Source organism: Anolis sagrei, chromosome 1 (assembly GCF_037176765.1).
Source record: "Anolis sagrei isolate rAnoSag1 chromosome 1, rAnoSag1.mat, whole genome shotgun sequence".
Taxonomy (NCBI): domain Eukaryota; kingdom Metazoa; phylum Chordata; class Lepidosauria; order Squamata; family Dactyloidae; genus Anolis; species Anolis sagrei.
In genome coordinates, this window is record NC_090021.1 from 213,118,030 (window position 1) to 213,134,267 (window position 16,238).

A 16,238-nucleotide genomic window follows, 5' to 3' on the forward strand; every position below is an offset into this window, starting at 1 on the left:
AAGGTGTTAAATAAAAATTATGCTAATGCTCTACAAGTGATAATACCACACCAATGCTATAAATGACAAGTTTATAGTATCAGTATTTAATTTTACAAACATTGAGCTTAGATCTCATGCATTGTGTTTGCAAATATTCTATTTAACTGGACTCATAAATACAGGTAAAGTTGAGTTCATAAGTATGTTTACATAGACCTCCTTTCATTCAGTTCAATATGCCTAGAAAGGAAAGCGAAAAGTAACCTGATGACTTCTATATGTCAAAACTGACTATGTTATTCAGGAATGAAAATGTTAACATTTGCATTAACAACATTGATGGTGACCTCATGAAAAACAAAGATCCCTAAATGTTTTATACTGCTATCTTTTGTCTTTTAAAATTAAAGATTTAAACAGTTGTTCCTAAGTTATATGTTAAGCCAATATTTAGTGTGAGAAAAGAATATGTGAAAAGGATCAGCTCAAGTCAAATTGACTCTTTCTTCCTTTCCTTTCCTCCATATGAAATGGAAGATAGGTAGGAAACCTCCAACTATGGAAACTGACAAAGTACTGGAGAAGCATACTAGAAAAAAATGTCAGAAACACCACGACTAGCACTGAATAAGCAAGTCATCTGATAAAAGAAGAAAATGCCAAACCTATGTACTGGGTACAACAAAACAGGAAGAAAAAAGGAAAGGAAAAGCAAGTCTTTGTGAGTTTGTTTAGTTCTGTGCCCCCTGCTTAGGAACAAGGAAGGGGGATAACTACAAAGCATGGGATGTGAATCAAGTTGCCCCAACAATTCCTGTTTCAGCAATCCAGGTGCCAATTATGTGTATGACTGCTATGACACATGACTTATACATGGGTAGGTACAAGTGCAGATAAAGTTGCTTCTTGCACAGTAGAATCACAGAGTCATAAATCGTAGAGTAGGAAGAGACTACAAGGGTCATTCAGTCCAACTCCCTGCCATGCAGGAACACACTATCAAAGCAGACAATAGAAGACAGAAAGCATTCTATCCCTTCATGTCACTGCAGAAATGCCATTCAGTGGAAAAGTTCACACAGGTATTTCCCTCCCTGTCAACAACTATTGATCATGCCATCATTAGCAGGTCAAAATTCTGAGGACTGCAATAACCTTAAGGCTGTTATAATGTGGTTGAACTTGTATCCACTGCTTTTTCGAATGCAGTTAAGAACATTAGTAAAATAGAGCTCACTCATTATTATGGACTGAGTAAAGCCAGCTAATCACAATCTTCAAAATGCTGGGGAGGTGGGTTATGGGAGAAATAATATAAAACCAGATATTTCCCTATTAAATGATTAGCTAATAATAATAATAATAATAATAATAATAATAATTTCATTTTTGTATCCTGCCTCCATCTCCCCAAAGGGTGGCTTACATGGGGACGAGCTTGATCCGCATGCTTAAAATGTAGCACATTAAAATATCTAAACAACAACAGAAAACAGAAAACAACATATAAAAACGAAACATAAGACTAATAACCAATGAGCTCTGTGATAATAATCAGTTTCTGAGTGGGCAGACTGCTACAAAAAAAATATGTGAGGACAGGACTGATGGATAACTAAGGCTAGCTATGGTCTTAGTTATGGTTAGAGATAGATGGAACAAATTGGAAACAGTTATTGAGCTAATGAGGACCAGATAAGAAGTTAGCTTGATAGGTTATATAGCATGGTGAGCAATGCAGAAAGTATTACTTTGTTTGAATAAATCACTATGTTATATTTCGGAAGGAGCCAACATAATCCTACTTGTTTAACTTGTGTGTTATACTATTATATATCTTTCCCTGTCCTTTTTAACCTCTGTGCCTTGACATATTTTAATTCTAACTTAATAAGAGAATTGTGTCATGTGATATCAAACTGAACCCACCAATAAGCATTTCTGCTGATACATTATTGTGGTCAAACTGAGACCAAGTAACATATTTAATGTGGGATCTTAAGTGTAAAAAGCTAGGGTGAATGACAGCAGCCCAACAACTGGAACTGTAGGTCAAACATGGAGACCCTATCACATCATTTGGTAAGTTATATTGCAGAAGATTCATATCTATCTACAGAAAAGCATTATTAAAACTGTGGCAAGCTGCCATTGCTTCCTGTTTCCCAAGGATCTATGATTTTCTAAAGATGCAGTAAGATCACATGAAGCTATGAACATGTGGAATTATGCAGAGACTAAACCACTACATCTTGAAGTAACTGGGAGTGAAAACAACTGAACAAAAACACACAGTAGTTTGGGGATGGGGTGAGGTGGGTTGGGGTGGGATGGGGAGATTGGCCTGTTTGAGCCTGTTGATCTTAAGGAGACGCTTTGAGTCCCACCCGTGAGAGAAAAACAGGATAAAAATAAATACATACACACATAAATACATACATACATAATGAAAAGGTTACAGAAAATGAACACGTCAAACTTCCGAATTCAGACTAACAAAGTTTTGGAGTACAATACTCCTGACCTTATGATCATTGGAAAAAAAGTATAGATCATTGATGTTGCAATTCCAGGCGACAGAAGAATTGACAAGAAGCAACTTGAAAAGTTTACACAATACAAATATTTAAAGATCGAACTGCAAAGAGTCTGGCACAAGCCAATAAAGGCGGTCCCAGTGGTAATAGGCACACTGGGTGCAGTGCCCAAAGACCCTGGCCCACACTTAAAAACAATAAGCACTGACAAAATTACCATCTGTCAGCTGCAAAAGGCCACCCTACTCAGATCTGCACGCATTATTCACTGATACACTACACAAAAGTCCTAAACATTTGGGAAGTATCTGACATGTGATTGAATAAAAAGGCAGGATATTGAGCTTTTTTGCTATGTACTATTCTTGTTGTGAATCTAATAATAATAATAATAATAATAATAATAATAATAACAACAACAGCAACAACTGCTCTTCATCTTTAAAAAAACCAAGTGATACAGCTGTCCCAAAATAAACCAAAATAAAGCCAACCTGATGGAACATAAAGAAGACACATTTCATTCTCTATTCTCTGTATTTCTTATGCACTGTATTTGTTATACATCCTGAATCTTTTTTTGATTAAGTCCAATGTTTCTCAACTGTGCACAGAATTTGAACCAAGGTGAATGAAGTAGGTATTCATCCCTACCTGTCTTCCAGGCAAATTGATGTGATTTTCTGCCTTCCAGATTGGAGGTGTGTAGCAGCAAGAGAGCAAGTACAACCAAGAATCTTCTTGTCCGCTGCCATGCCCAATGAGCGCAAAACCAGCTATCCCTTAGAATCATACTTCATGGAGTTCAATCCAGTTCACTCCACTATTCCTATAACAGAATAAAAATTATTTTAAAATAGTGAAGAAGAGTTTTTAAAGAGCATATTTATCAGTTTAACTTTTCAGATGTCACTTAGATTTTACAAGGAATGTATTATTCTGGTGCCCTTAAATTCAAAATTGATATGGGGTCATGGGAACATCATGAATCACTTCTTACTGTTTTTCAAGTGATGCTTCATACATTTTCCTACACGAATTGAAATGTGTTTGAAAAAAATGTTGAAAATCTGCACAGAAAGGAGAAAGATGCCATTCAATGTCTACTTTGAGGGGTTTTTTTATCCTATCTCACTGCATGGACATATAATGTGAAGTTGGGGAGATACCTTTATTAGATATCTTTAAAACAAACTGAAGGCATCTTACAAAGAAAAGAACAGTTATGCATACAAACAATTTAACTAAAATAGAATAACTTCTATTCCCCTTTGAATATATCACAAGGGAAACCCACTGAGATAATACTGATCTTTACAATATTAACCAATAGCATTTGATTAAACAAATGGTCTGTCTTGTGTTCATCATTAGGAGTTTATTCGTTACTTCCAAGCACAGTATCATTCATGGCAGAATGTCCACTGGTAGTACTAAGGCACGCCCAAACTCATGGGATTGTGTGCTGCCACTTTCACATATTCTGATTGGGTGTTTCTTCTTCCCAGGCTGATCATACACAAGATACTGCAGTTAGTCTTCCAGCCAACTGCAGAATAATTCCTGCAGAGATTAACAAATGGTAATCCTCCAGAACTAGGCATATATCTCAATTTAAAATGTTTTACATTTGCTACTGGTCATTTTTCTCATGTTTTATGATGGAAAGCCTCCTATTTAAGAGCAGGATAAGGCAAATGAGGGGAGGAGGAGGAGGAGGAGGAGGAGGAGGAGGACTTTATTTTTCTACCCTGCCTCCATCTACCCGAAGGGACTTGGGGCGGCTTACAAGGGGCCAAGCACAAGGCAATATACAATTAAAAACCGAACAATAACATATTAAAATAGCATAAAACTGCATAACAATAATAAACAGCATCAAAAGAAACAACAGGGTCATTTTTGGAGTGGGGGAGGAGGCCAATATGTGAAAACTAGTTATAGGATACAGTGGTCAATAAGGTGGACAGAAACGTATAGTAGCATAGAAAATAGCTTGGAAAAAGAGCAGTTAAACAGGATCAATTCCGTTTAACTTAAAGATGTAGTAATGAAATATAAGAATTTGGGTTTGGGTCATGATTCAGATCATCTGTCACAGGAGTCATCAGTCGAATGCACAAGGAAGCATCCACGTCTTTAATTCCTTATGGAATGTGGGTAGCAAGGGTGCTAGCCTAATCTCCCTGATGAGGGAGTTCCAGAGAAAAGTCTTCATTGCACAAATGCTTAGTCACATCATTTGTGTGCTTTTCCTCAAAGTCAGTAGTTATGAAGATTTGTCTATCTATGTATTTTTATTTTGAAAAAAACTTATGTATTTTAAAAAATAGATGAGATGAATTAGTGAACCCCAAAGTTTCACGGTTGAAGAGTCTAGATTTCACTTGCCACCTAAATAAAGCTAGCATTGACTCCAATCAAGATTTCAAGGAGAGGGAGTACCATAATTGAAGAGAAATTCCCCTTTTCATGCCCCAATACAGTACAGTATTTTCCCGCTGGGAAAGTCCTCGCAAGAATCCTTGCAAACCGCCTTCTACCCCTCTCAGAAGACACCCTCCCAGAACGGCTTCCGCCCCTCCAGAGAAACAGTGGACATGATCTTCACTGCATGACAGCTCCAAGAAAAATGCAGGGAACAAAATCAACCTTCCCAGATGGCAATCGGACAGATGGCAAGCTATTTAACCTCAGCAGACTGAAAGCCGAAACCAAGGTTACAACAACATCTGTTATGGAACTCCAGTATGCTGATAACAACATCATCTGTGCGCATTCAGAAGAAGACCTTCAAGCCACTCTAAACACCTTCACAGAAGCATATGAGAAGCTTGACCTGTCATTAAACATCGAGAAAACCAAAGTGCTCTTCCAGCAGTCACCGGCCAATCCCTCTCCAATGCCAGAAATACAGCTTAATGGTATAACATTAGAAAATGTTGACCATTTCCGTTACCTTAGCAGCCACCTCTCCACAAAAGTCAACATTGACACTGAAATTCAACACCGCCTGAGCTCTGCAAGTGCAGCATTCTTCCGAATGAAGCAGAGAGTGTTTGAGGACCGGGACATCCGTAAGGATACCAAGGTGCTTGTTATAAAGCTATTGTCCTCCCAACCCTGCTATGTGCCTGCAAGATATGGACAGTCTACAGACATCACATGCAATTCCTGGAACGATTCCATCAGCGCTGCCTCCGAAAAATTCTGCAAATCTCTTGGGAAGACACGTGGACAAATGTCAGTGTCCTGGAAGAAGCAAAGACCACCAGCATTGAAGCACTGGTCCTCCACCATCAACTCTGCTAGACTGGCCAAGTTGTCTGTGTGCCCGATCACCGTCTCCCAAAGCATTCGAACTCAAGAATGGAAAATATAATGTTGGAGGACAGGAAAAGAGATTTAAAGATGGGCTCAAAGCCAACCTTAAGAACTCTGGCATAGACACTGAGAACTCGGAAGCCCTGGCCTGTGAGTGCTCCAGTTGGAGGTCAGCTCTGACCAGAGGTGCTGCAGAATTTGAAGAGGCACGAATGGAGAGAGAAAGAGAGAAACGTGCCAAGAGGAAGGTGCATCAAGCCAACCCCAACCGGGACCGCCTTCCACCTGGAAACACATGCCATCACTGCAGGAAAACATGCAGATCAAGAATAGGGCTCTACAGTCACCTACGGACCCACAGCCAGGATACTACACTTGGAGGACCACTATCCTCGGACTACGATGAATCGCCTAAGTAAGTACAGTATATTATCATCACTAATGGGGAACCTAGGAGGTCCCGCAGCAGACCTCAATTGGCAAATGGGCACATATTGAAAGAAATATGCCCTCAGGAACCATGGTCTCCTGCTGTTGTAGTTCAAACAAATCTAGAGGGCAGTGGTTGCCCATTTCTGAATTGGAGTACAGAACTTCTTGTTTCCTGTCAGGTCCAGCATTTGTATCAAAAAAGAAAAACACAGACTTTCCAGATGTTTCACAAAGCTGAAATACAAATGGTAGTATCTCAGGTACCTAAATATTACATGAACAAATACAACAGCAAAATTGCTTTGTTACCCGGAGCAAATGTATAAGTAGCAGATTTCCTGATGTTTTATATATGTTATGCATTTCTTCAGACTCCTAGGCATTTATCTCAATTTTTAACATTTGCTACTGGTCATTTTTTTCATGTTTTATAGTGGCAAGCCTCCTATTTAAAAGCAGAATAAGGCAAATATAAGGAAAAGCTTTCTTTGCACAAAGGCTTAGTCACATCATTTTTGTGCTTTTCTTTAAAGTTACCAGCTATTAAAAGTTTAGTTCCAACCTATTCTATTTCTAACCTTATAAAGCAAACTATTGTTGCTATACATAATACACAGTGTGCCGTTCCTGATAATGCAAAGATAAGATGGAAAATACAGTCCAAAGAAGACATATAATTTTTAAATCCTTTTTAAAAAAACATCGTGATTTTATTTAAATTATGCTGAAACAGTCTCTATCATGATAAACTTTTGCAATTATATTTATCAGATATAGACTATCCAAAATAGAAGTGTAATGACATTTTTATCTAACTGCATTCATTCATATACTTTTGCCCCCTGGTAAATGGAAATCATTTAAATGCTATTAAAGCTGCCCTTCCTGGGAAAGGAAAAACGTGCAAATTACTTGCTTTCTGGTTTATCCATGTAAAAATATAACTATTAATTCAGCTTAATTGACAGTTTAAAGCATGTTTTCAAGTCAGATATTAATTCTATTATTGATACTTACATCTTACTCCCTTAGAAGTGCAGTTCCAGCTCTAGTTGGAATTATAAATTTGACACTGATAATTTTGGTCTTATGAATTTCAGAAATTACATAGGCTTCAACATTCATAGATGGGACAGATGTAGCCAAACATTGAAATGTGGTGAAGATGGCAAATGAGGAAGAACACATAAGCTAAGAAAAATGGTTGAGTCTTGTTTTGGCCTAAGCCTACTGGGCAAGATTCTATCCTCTCCTTCCTCGGTACTCTCAAATAACTGAATGCAAACTACTTTTGCATTTTAAATTCACTCAGCAGTGACTGAATTAAGTTGATGAAAAGAAGGAAGGTGGGAGGAATAGAGGAAAAACTGGAATATTTGAAAAACAGCTGAAAAGTGACACAACAGAAGATTACTGTTGTGGAGTATGAAATTAGGATTGACCATGGAGGTCAGCAGAAGCCCCCCCTTCATCATAATCTTCCTCTTCCCTTTTCTAACTGAAAGCTGACTGTAGTAGCGATGGGAAAGTGCTTATGCTCCTGCTGAGCAGGAGTACAACATTAGAATTGGTCCAACTTTCATTGTGTGTCCCCTCAGCAGAAGGTATCACTCGGTGCTTCTTACTTCTATAATCCTTTTGCCTGTTCTTGTATACACCAAAGATCTTTGGCTGAGTGGTATCAGAATAGATTGGGCAAGGAGCATCATCTTGGCATGTCACTGAAGCAAGTTGGGAAGGACAGCTATGGCTCCTAATGTACTGTCCTCTATCTAGGAGTCTCCAAGACAGGACAGAATTTGAACCTACTTTCAAGTACACCAAGTAGCTTACCCCAAACAGGTAGCCACTCCCAGCTCAGTAGATGAGGCATGCAGTGGTTCTGCTTCCTCCTCTCCTGTATGGGAGGAGTTGGTTAACTCAGATTGTGTTGGTACATCTGAGATCTGGAACTTCCAAAGAGCACTAGGTACCAGTTTTGCAGACCTTAAAGAAAGTCCACAAAAATATCAGCCAGAAACAATGTCTGTCCATGTTGGAATGAAAGTCTATCTTCCCCATTATGTCAGGTAAAACAGACAAGGGTAAAATATCACTTTAACAAAGGCAGGTTCTGGGGGAACTAGATTTGTGGCATGGCCCATATTATTCCATCCTTAGCTACCAGGACAGAAGGGAGAAATAATGTTTTTTTTTCTTCATCATGATAGAGCAGTTGCAGGAATTGTAGGAGGCAAAGAAGGAACTGGTGAGCTCCTGGATGTGTCATTATAATGCAATGGGCTATGGTGAAATGTGTTGGTGAAAGGAACTTGTTGGATGCTTCATTTTCATCAATTAGATTTAAATCCTGATTCTCTCAGGGTGGTTCCACACAGTAGATGCTAGGCATAAAGATCTGCTGATTGTGAATCGATCCGAATTCAAGAATAATTTTTTTCTTACTTCATCTGGCAAGAATCATTGATGGACAGTAGCATGTCTGAGCAGGACTGATGCTAAACAAGTTGGGTTACAGCAACAAAGTGCAGAAAGCAGGCATTCTCATGGGAACGCAATGGTTTCCTCTCAGGGGGAAGCTGGGTTTTCAATTTTTTTAACTAGCACTTTCCTGATGAGCACTCTACATTTTTCTTGCTCAAGTCCAGCTTTGCATGGGATATAATGTGATCAGGTTCAGTGGACTTATGGCTTACTCCAAAATTTCCAACAAACTTTTTATATGCTTTTTCAGGCTGGATGCATGCTGCAACATGCATTGGGTGTGTATGTTTTGTAGACATTTTGACATCAAGATGGCTTTGAACTTCATTGTAATGCCTGTGTGGATCTGCCCTTAGTGAACTCAAGCCAATATGAGTGTTTACCCTTCTCCTCACCTTATCTCAATTGATGCACCCAGATTTCTGGATTCAATAGGGATAGCCCCTTCAAAGGTTAAGATGTGGGCAGGTAAGGATAGAAGCAGACAGTATTTCCAGATCTGGGCAAGGCCTGGATGACCCATAACGGGACAAATCCTGCCTCACTTGGGTCCTTTATGGATGCAAAACATGTTGCATCCTGTTAATGAGCACAATATATGCCATGTACTAGTGTTTTTCTCATAGGAACACAGTTCCAAATAACATTGGAAATACCAGCTAGAGGGAGATGATTGTTGTAGTTCAGCCCATGGTTGTGGCTGATACCAATGTAGATGGGGAAGTAGATGATGGGAACTCTGGGCCTGTGAACCAACATTTATTTTAAATCCTGAAAATGATCAGTATGTGTCTCCAGCAGTTAGTGAAGGTCACATTCCAGAGAGGTGCCACGATGGTGCAGAAGACTCGTTTTCTAGGAAAATGAGTTCAGAAGCTGAAATCCCAGGTGGGGAGAATAATAATTTGCACGATAATGAGCTGGTTGATAGAAAATTCAGTTTTCATAAAATTCATGCTGCTCAACAGGAGATCACAGCACTTGTTAGAGAAAAGACCCAAATCAGGAAGTCATGGGAGAAGGCATGATTTCATGTGTAAATTAGAGAGGCTGGGGGATTTTCCAGCCAGTCTGGGCAATGTTGGTAGCTGAGGCAACAGCTCATGCCAAGTCCTATTCAAGCTTTCTGAAGGAATTCAAGTTCCATGTCTGTGCCTCCAATTTTGAAGGATTGTTCCTGGTTTTTTGTATTGGATTCTATGCTGCCTTGTATTTCCTGGTTTTCTTGTATTCCTGTGCTGGATGTCCTGTTGCTTTGGGATTTTGGATTACTCTTGTACCTTGAACCTTGTGGACTATTTTATACATATAGACTTTGAAGTTTTTACTATTTTTGCTACAGTGCTTTTTATATAATATTTAATAAACTGCTTTGCTGATTTAACTTGGACTGGAGTGTGGTGATTAAGTACGGAAGTCTTTCCTGGCCCAGAGTGCAACAATGATGGACTTCCTCCATAAAAATACATTGTAACTTATTGATCAGCACATAAGCACTGCAGTCTGGAAATATGTCTGTATCAGAGATGTTGGTATTAATAACAAAAAGTGTGTGTGCGGCGGGGGAATTATTTAGATAGGAAATATAATTTTTAAATGCATTCAAATAAACTGAGGTGGGTTATCATGCAGCTCTTCAATGTTGTTACATTGCAATTCCCGTCATTCCTGGAAAGAATTTTCTCTGTATGTATGGATGTGTGAGGCTGCTGTTCCTCATTCTCATTTCCCCACAATTTCTTTAAAAATCCAAAAAACCAAACAGGCCAGCTGTTCTCTCTGACATGAGCAAAAAAGATTATATCTTGTCAGAAGACGGAATAAATTACACTAGCTAAAGCTAAATTCTCATATCTCATATACCAGGCTAACTACTTTGGATTCGCTAGTTTGCACCAGAGTAACATGGCATGATCCAAATAAGTCACTCAGTTTTCAAACACAATATAAAACATTAACAATCTTGTGAAGAAATGCTTTCTAAAAAACTGAACAGACACTATATGCCAATCTACAGTATCATGAATAAATTGCATTATAAAGGCATCCAACATTCACATTAACATTATTCCATGTGTATTTCAAGCTTTCAAATGTGTTCACATAGTTGATGAAGAAGGAGAAACCTTGTGTGTATTTCTCAATTCAGTAGTCAGCAGTTTTTATGCATATACTAAACAAAGAAAATTCACCAGCGACTCAAATGCAATCAGGTAGCATACCCTGCAATTTCAAATCCAAGTTACAATATTCCTTCCTTGCATCCAAGCTATTGATTCACCCGCTTTTTTAGAAGAGAATCATTAAGAATAAATGAAAGTTTTAAGAAAAAGGTGAAACGGGGTAATATGTTAGTCTTTTGAAAAAAAATTCAAACCATTAGTGTATTCCCTTAACATTTCTTAGCTGTGGACTCATTAAGGAACAAAAAAGTGTTTTTGTTTGTGAAGGGCTGAAACTATGGCCAGCAAGGAAGAAAAATATGCAAGTGATATATTTGGGAAGGGAACATGGGGCTGCTTCCAGTCTTTTCATCCCTGGTTTGAAAACAGATGTTTACTTGAGTTTACAATAAGCTGAGAGCACAAGCAGAATGTGGAAAGAGGAGTAAGAAACTGGGACATTTTAAAAACAACTGAAAGAGCAAAAGGGCAGGGTTTGACTGACACTTCTGACAAACTGGGACAGTTGTAAAACGTGTGCTCCCTTTTCAAAAGCAAATCTAAGAGGACAGAGACTTACAAGGAACACTGCCATCTGCACTGTGCAACCTTAATTCTGTGGGAGGGGCAGGCTACACTTGGTCAGTGAAAAAGTCCTCTGCATGTGTTTGCTTTATATCATCAGGTCCTCTCCGCATGTTCTCAAACACACTTTTCCTCTATGCCTGCTGGCAAATAGATATAATGGACAGTGCCCTGTTGGATTGTTACAAAGGCATAACCTAGAGGTATTCACTGACAACTGTTTAATATTTATAATCCCTACATAGCTATTCTTCTTGGGAGGAGTGCAATGTCCAGTCTCGATAAAATAGTAAAGAGTAGAGACATCAGACTGGCAACAAAGATCCGCCTAGTCAAAGCCATGGTATTCCCTGTAGTAACCTACGGATGTGAGAGCTGGACCTTAGGGAAGGCTGAGCGAAGGAAGATCGATGCTTTTGAGCTGTGGTGTTGGAGGAAAGTTCTGAGAGTGCCGTGGACTGCGAGAAGATCCAACCAGTCCATCCTCCAGGAAATAAAGCCCGACTGCTCATTGGAGGGAAGGATACTAGAGACAAAGTTGAAGTACTTTGGCCACATCATGAGGAGACAGGAAAGCCCAGAGAAGACAATTATGCTGGGGAAAGCGGAAGGCAAAAGGAAGAGGGGCCGACCAAGGGCAAGATGGATGGATGGCATCCTTGAAGTGACTGGACTGACTTTGAAGGAGCTGGGGGTGGTGACGGCCGACAGGGAGCTCTGGCGTGGGCTGGTCCATGAGGTCACGAAGAGTCGGAGACGACTGAACGAATGAACAACAACAACATAGCTATTCATTTAGGGCCTCATCACAAAGGCCAGGCGAAATTGGCATCATGGTGAAAAGAGAGGGGCCTCTCAGCAACTCTTTCCCCATTATCATTGCCATTACCCTCCCAGAAATGATCCATGCTGGCTCCATTGGCTTCACTGGAACAAGGGAAACCTCCGTGTTGTGGGGGAAGCCCCTGGCAACATTTTCACCACAACTGGAGATGGGGCCACTGCCAGAAGTCACACGATGTCATGTGATGGCCAGCATAGGGCTCCATACAGAAGCTGGTCCTCCAGATGTTTGGGACTTCCAGAAGCCCTGACCAGTTTGTCCAATAGTCAGGAATTCTTGGAATGGAAGACCAAAACACTTGGAGGACCAAAGGTTGGACACCACTGATTTAGAGATTACCTAGTCACTTAAAAAATACCCTAAACTCCACTTACAGAGCAGCAGCCACTGTAATCGGTAAGGGTCTGTTCCCCTGTCCACCAAAAAGCAGCTGATTGTCAGCCCAACTCCCCTTATGCAAGTGGTCCCCAGTATGATGGAGGAATTTAACAGGGCCCTGCTTTTGCCTATCAAAATACACCTTGGTATTGACAGGATGTGGGAAATAGGGAAACAGGACCCACTCAAATGCAGTTTGAGCGAGTGGGGATTCTTTTGTGCTGGAATTCACTGTGTAGCACCATATTTGTCTCTCCCCAACAGGGTTCATTCAGATCAATACTCAGCTATGAAGACCAGACATGATTTGTAGGACTCTAAAGATAGGTGAAACATAAGCATAGATTTCATTTGCATCATTTCATGTTGCGCATATTTAATTTAAATAGTCTGCTCTCCCTCCTCTCATTCTGCCCCATCCTGCCTCATCTGGCTTACACACTATTTGTTTGGAAAAACTAAAGTCTAAGCAACATGTCAGTGAGGTGGGTGAGAGTTCATTTACTGAACAAATAAACTGCTTTACAGCCAAAAGACCTGACGCCTGCAAATCGGACAAACACTTCACCTTATCACCACGGCACATCTTTTTAAAAAACCTCTTAAAGATCACAGTACATAAAGAAAATGCCATTGTTATATTGGCTCTCAAAATATATCTTTAACTTTATCGACATAATTAGAAGTCCAAAAAAGAGAGGAAAGGAGAATGGGAGAAAGAATGTAAACCACAAATTTCCTGATTGTCTACCACAAACTTTTGATTTTCAATGTACGACCTGGAAATTTAATGAAGGAAGCTTTGCATTTAGAAGTTTAATTATGAACTCAGTTAAGTGGATTATAATGAAAGATATCTCTAGCAAGGGAGACCAAACAGATGCATTATGAATACATTAAGGAAAACACCAGAGAATGAAGTTTCCAACAGCAAAAAGGATTTTAATTAAAAGTATCGTAGAATGAAACTCTTCTGTGTGGTGATATTACTCTTATATTCTATTCATCATTAGGTACTATGAGCACAAGGCAAGGAAACTACTCCCAAGCATGGAAAATAATTTCTCTAAGCACTATACTGTTCTAACACATTACTTCATGGCCTAGATGAATGGGTCATTCACACAGAAGATGTAAGTGAAAGCAAGTCTATTTCATCTGTATGCAAATGGATGGCATTGCACATCTGGCCAGATGCCTGAAAGGTCTCTGTAATGAAGCTATTCTCAGAAGACGGCTACGGATTCCTTACACTTCAGAGAACTAACAGATCACATGCAATGGGAAATACTGAGGAGGTCTGAAGATCAGACAAGCTACTGTCATAAACAACAGCTCCTCAAATGATGCATCTTCAGAGTGAATCAAGTGACATATAAAATCATTTCATTTTACATTTCTTTCTTAAATGTATCATTTTTATCGTAGTCGAGGTCTCTTTTAAAAAATAATCTTGCTCCAGTCAAGAGAAGTCTATTCTTTATTTATAAATAAAATGGCATTTTGTTAAACAATGTAATAATCGGGGGACTAAAACCAATTATCAGGTCCGACTAAAACAAAGTTACCAAAATTAAGACATGTCAACCAGCAATAAATTCAATGGGCCTAATGTAGAGGAATGCAGCAACTGGATTTAGGCCATTATCACTCTTGGTTCTTAGCTGGACTACCATCACACACTCTGCTTTTAGCTTCCTTTCAAAATTGTTCAAACGCTTCAGTTTCCAAAGACCACAGATGTCCAGTTGCTTGCATCTTCATTGCATATATTATCATAGTCCCATGATTGGAGAATTACGGGAGTTTTAGCCAAGAAAGACATTTCCAAACTGACAGAAAATACTTTTTGCCTTCGGAAATAAAATCAGCAGGTTTCTTCAAACTTTGTGAGTTTCTTATGATGGGAATGAATGGAAACAAGTCTTAGGGTGCCTCTACACTATAGAATTCCTTGCACCATCGTCATGGTGGAAACTTTCTAGTGAGCTCTTCACTCTCTTGAGTCAGCCCTGTGCAAATTTTTCTGACTTAATGCTCAGGTCACCACCCCATTCATTTCCATCTAGATATATAAGCTTCATGGGATGGATAATTTTGATTTTGTTCTCATCTGTGCAGAATTGTTATGTTAACAACTGAACAACAGAAATTCCTGAATATCTAAACCAACATCATCCTACCCATCATGCCCCCGGTGGCGCAATTGGTTAAACCCTTCTGCCAGCAGGACTGAAGAGCAACAGGTCGGAGGTTTGAATCCAGGGAGAGTGCGGATGAGCTCCCTCTATCAGCTCCAGCTCTCCATGCGGAGGCATCAGAGAAGCCTCCCACAAGGGTGGTAAAACATCAAAACATCTGAGCATCCCATGGGCAATGTCCTTGCAGACGGCCAATTCTCTCACACCAGAAGCGACTTGCAGTTTCTCAAGTCACTCCTGATACGACAAAAAAAAAAATCCCACCCAGAAGAGAAAGGGTGTATCCTGCAGGATAACCAGTAGGGTTGGATAGTTTTATTCAGAAGAGCCTGAAACTCCGACTTTTGACTTTCAATGCAGTTTTGAACCATGCAGGAAAGGTGGAAGGAGCAAATCCGAATTTGAACCACTCATCTTTTTTCGAAAATATTCCATAATATTAATTAAACAGAGGCTGGATGGCCATCTGTTGGGGGTGCTTTGGATGTAATTTTCCTGCTTCTTGGCAGGGGGCTGGACTGGATGGGCCGTGAGGTCTCTTCCAACTCTATGATTCTATGATTCTATGATATGTTCGGATGTCTCCCAAGGTTATTTTAATTTTCAGAACCATTAAGCAACTTTGGTAAAGTCTAAAAGTTTTCAAATCTCATGCTTTTCCTCCCTGGTGTTGCAAGGGAGGGATGAGGTGGGCATGGCTAAGCACAGCCTTTCTTGTAGTTTATGATGGCCAGGCCCCCAATGGTAGAGATTGGAAAAGGCCCTGCTGTTAAATTAGATTTCCCACACTGCCTTCCTGCTCATTAGCCAAAATGGCTAAAGGCCCCAAAATACTATAGCTGTCTGTAGCAGTCTTCATCTAAATATAAAATAAACTGATTGAATTTTTAAAAGTGTCTAAAGAAGGCAGCAAGGCAATAAGCAACTTTTGCAAAGCCAAGAGAACATAAACTGCTCAAAAACCAATTGGCCTGACTGCCATGAACTGGGGAAGCCAGCCACAGCCAGCCACAGCCAGCCACTGCCAGCCCTTCACCTCAGTAAGTAATGATAAAATAAAATGATTGATTACATCTGCAAAAAGGAATAAATTAATGGATGTATCTTGAGGGTCCACTCCAACTCAGCAGAGGAAGCAAATGGATGTCAGGACAGTTTGGATGGTGTCTTCTTGCCTAGAAAGGGTCAGTCTAGATGTCCCTTGATGAGGTCTGTACTATGATTTCTGTTCTCCACCAATTTAGCACAGTTTGTGCCACACAAACAAAGTTTCTGGAGTAGAACAACTACTTTCAAAGTAAAGACCACC

At 39.7% G+C, this 16,238-nt stretch overlaps 1 protein-coding gene across 2 annotated transcripts in view; it reads right to left on the bottom strand.

Moving 5' to 3' along the window:
• Nucleotides 1-16,238, bottom strand: part of THSD7B (thrombospondin type 1 domain containing 7B) — a 565,817-nt gene that overhangs the window by 449,105 nt on the left and 100,474 nt on the right. For both annotated transcript variants that reach the window (XM_060776084.2, XM_060776085.2), the window contains one exon: nt 3,174-3,348. In XM_060776084.2, coding sequence (XP_060632067.2) covers nt 3,174-3,312 — 139 coding nt within the window. In that variant the 5' untranslated portion in view covers nt 3,313-3,348. The remainder of the gene's footprint in view (nt 1-3,173; nt 3,349-16,238) is intronic.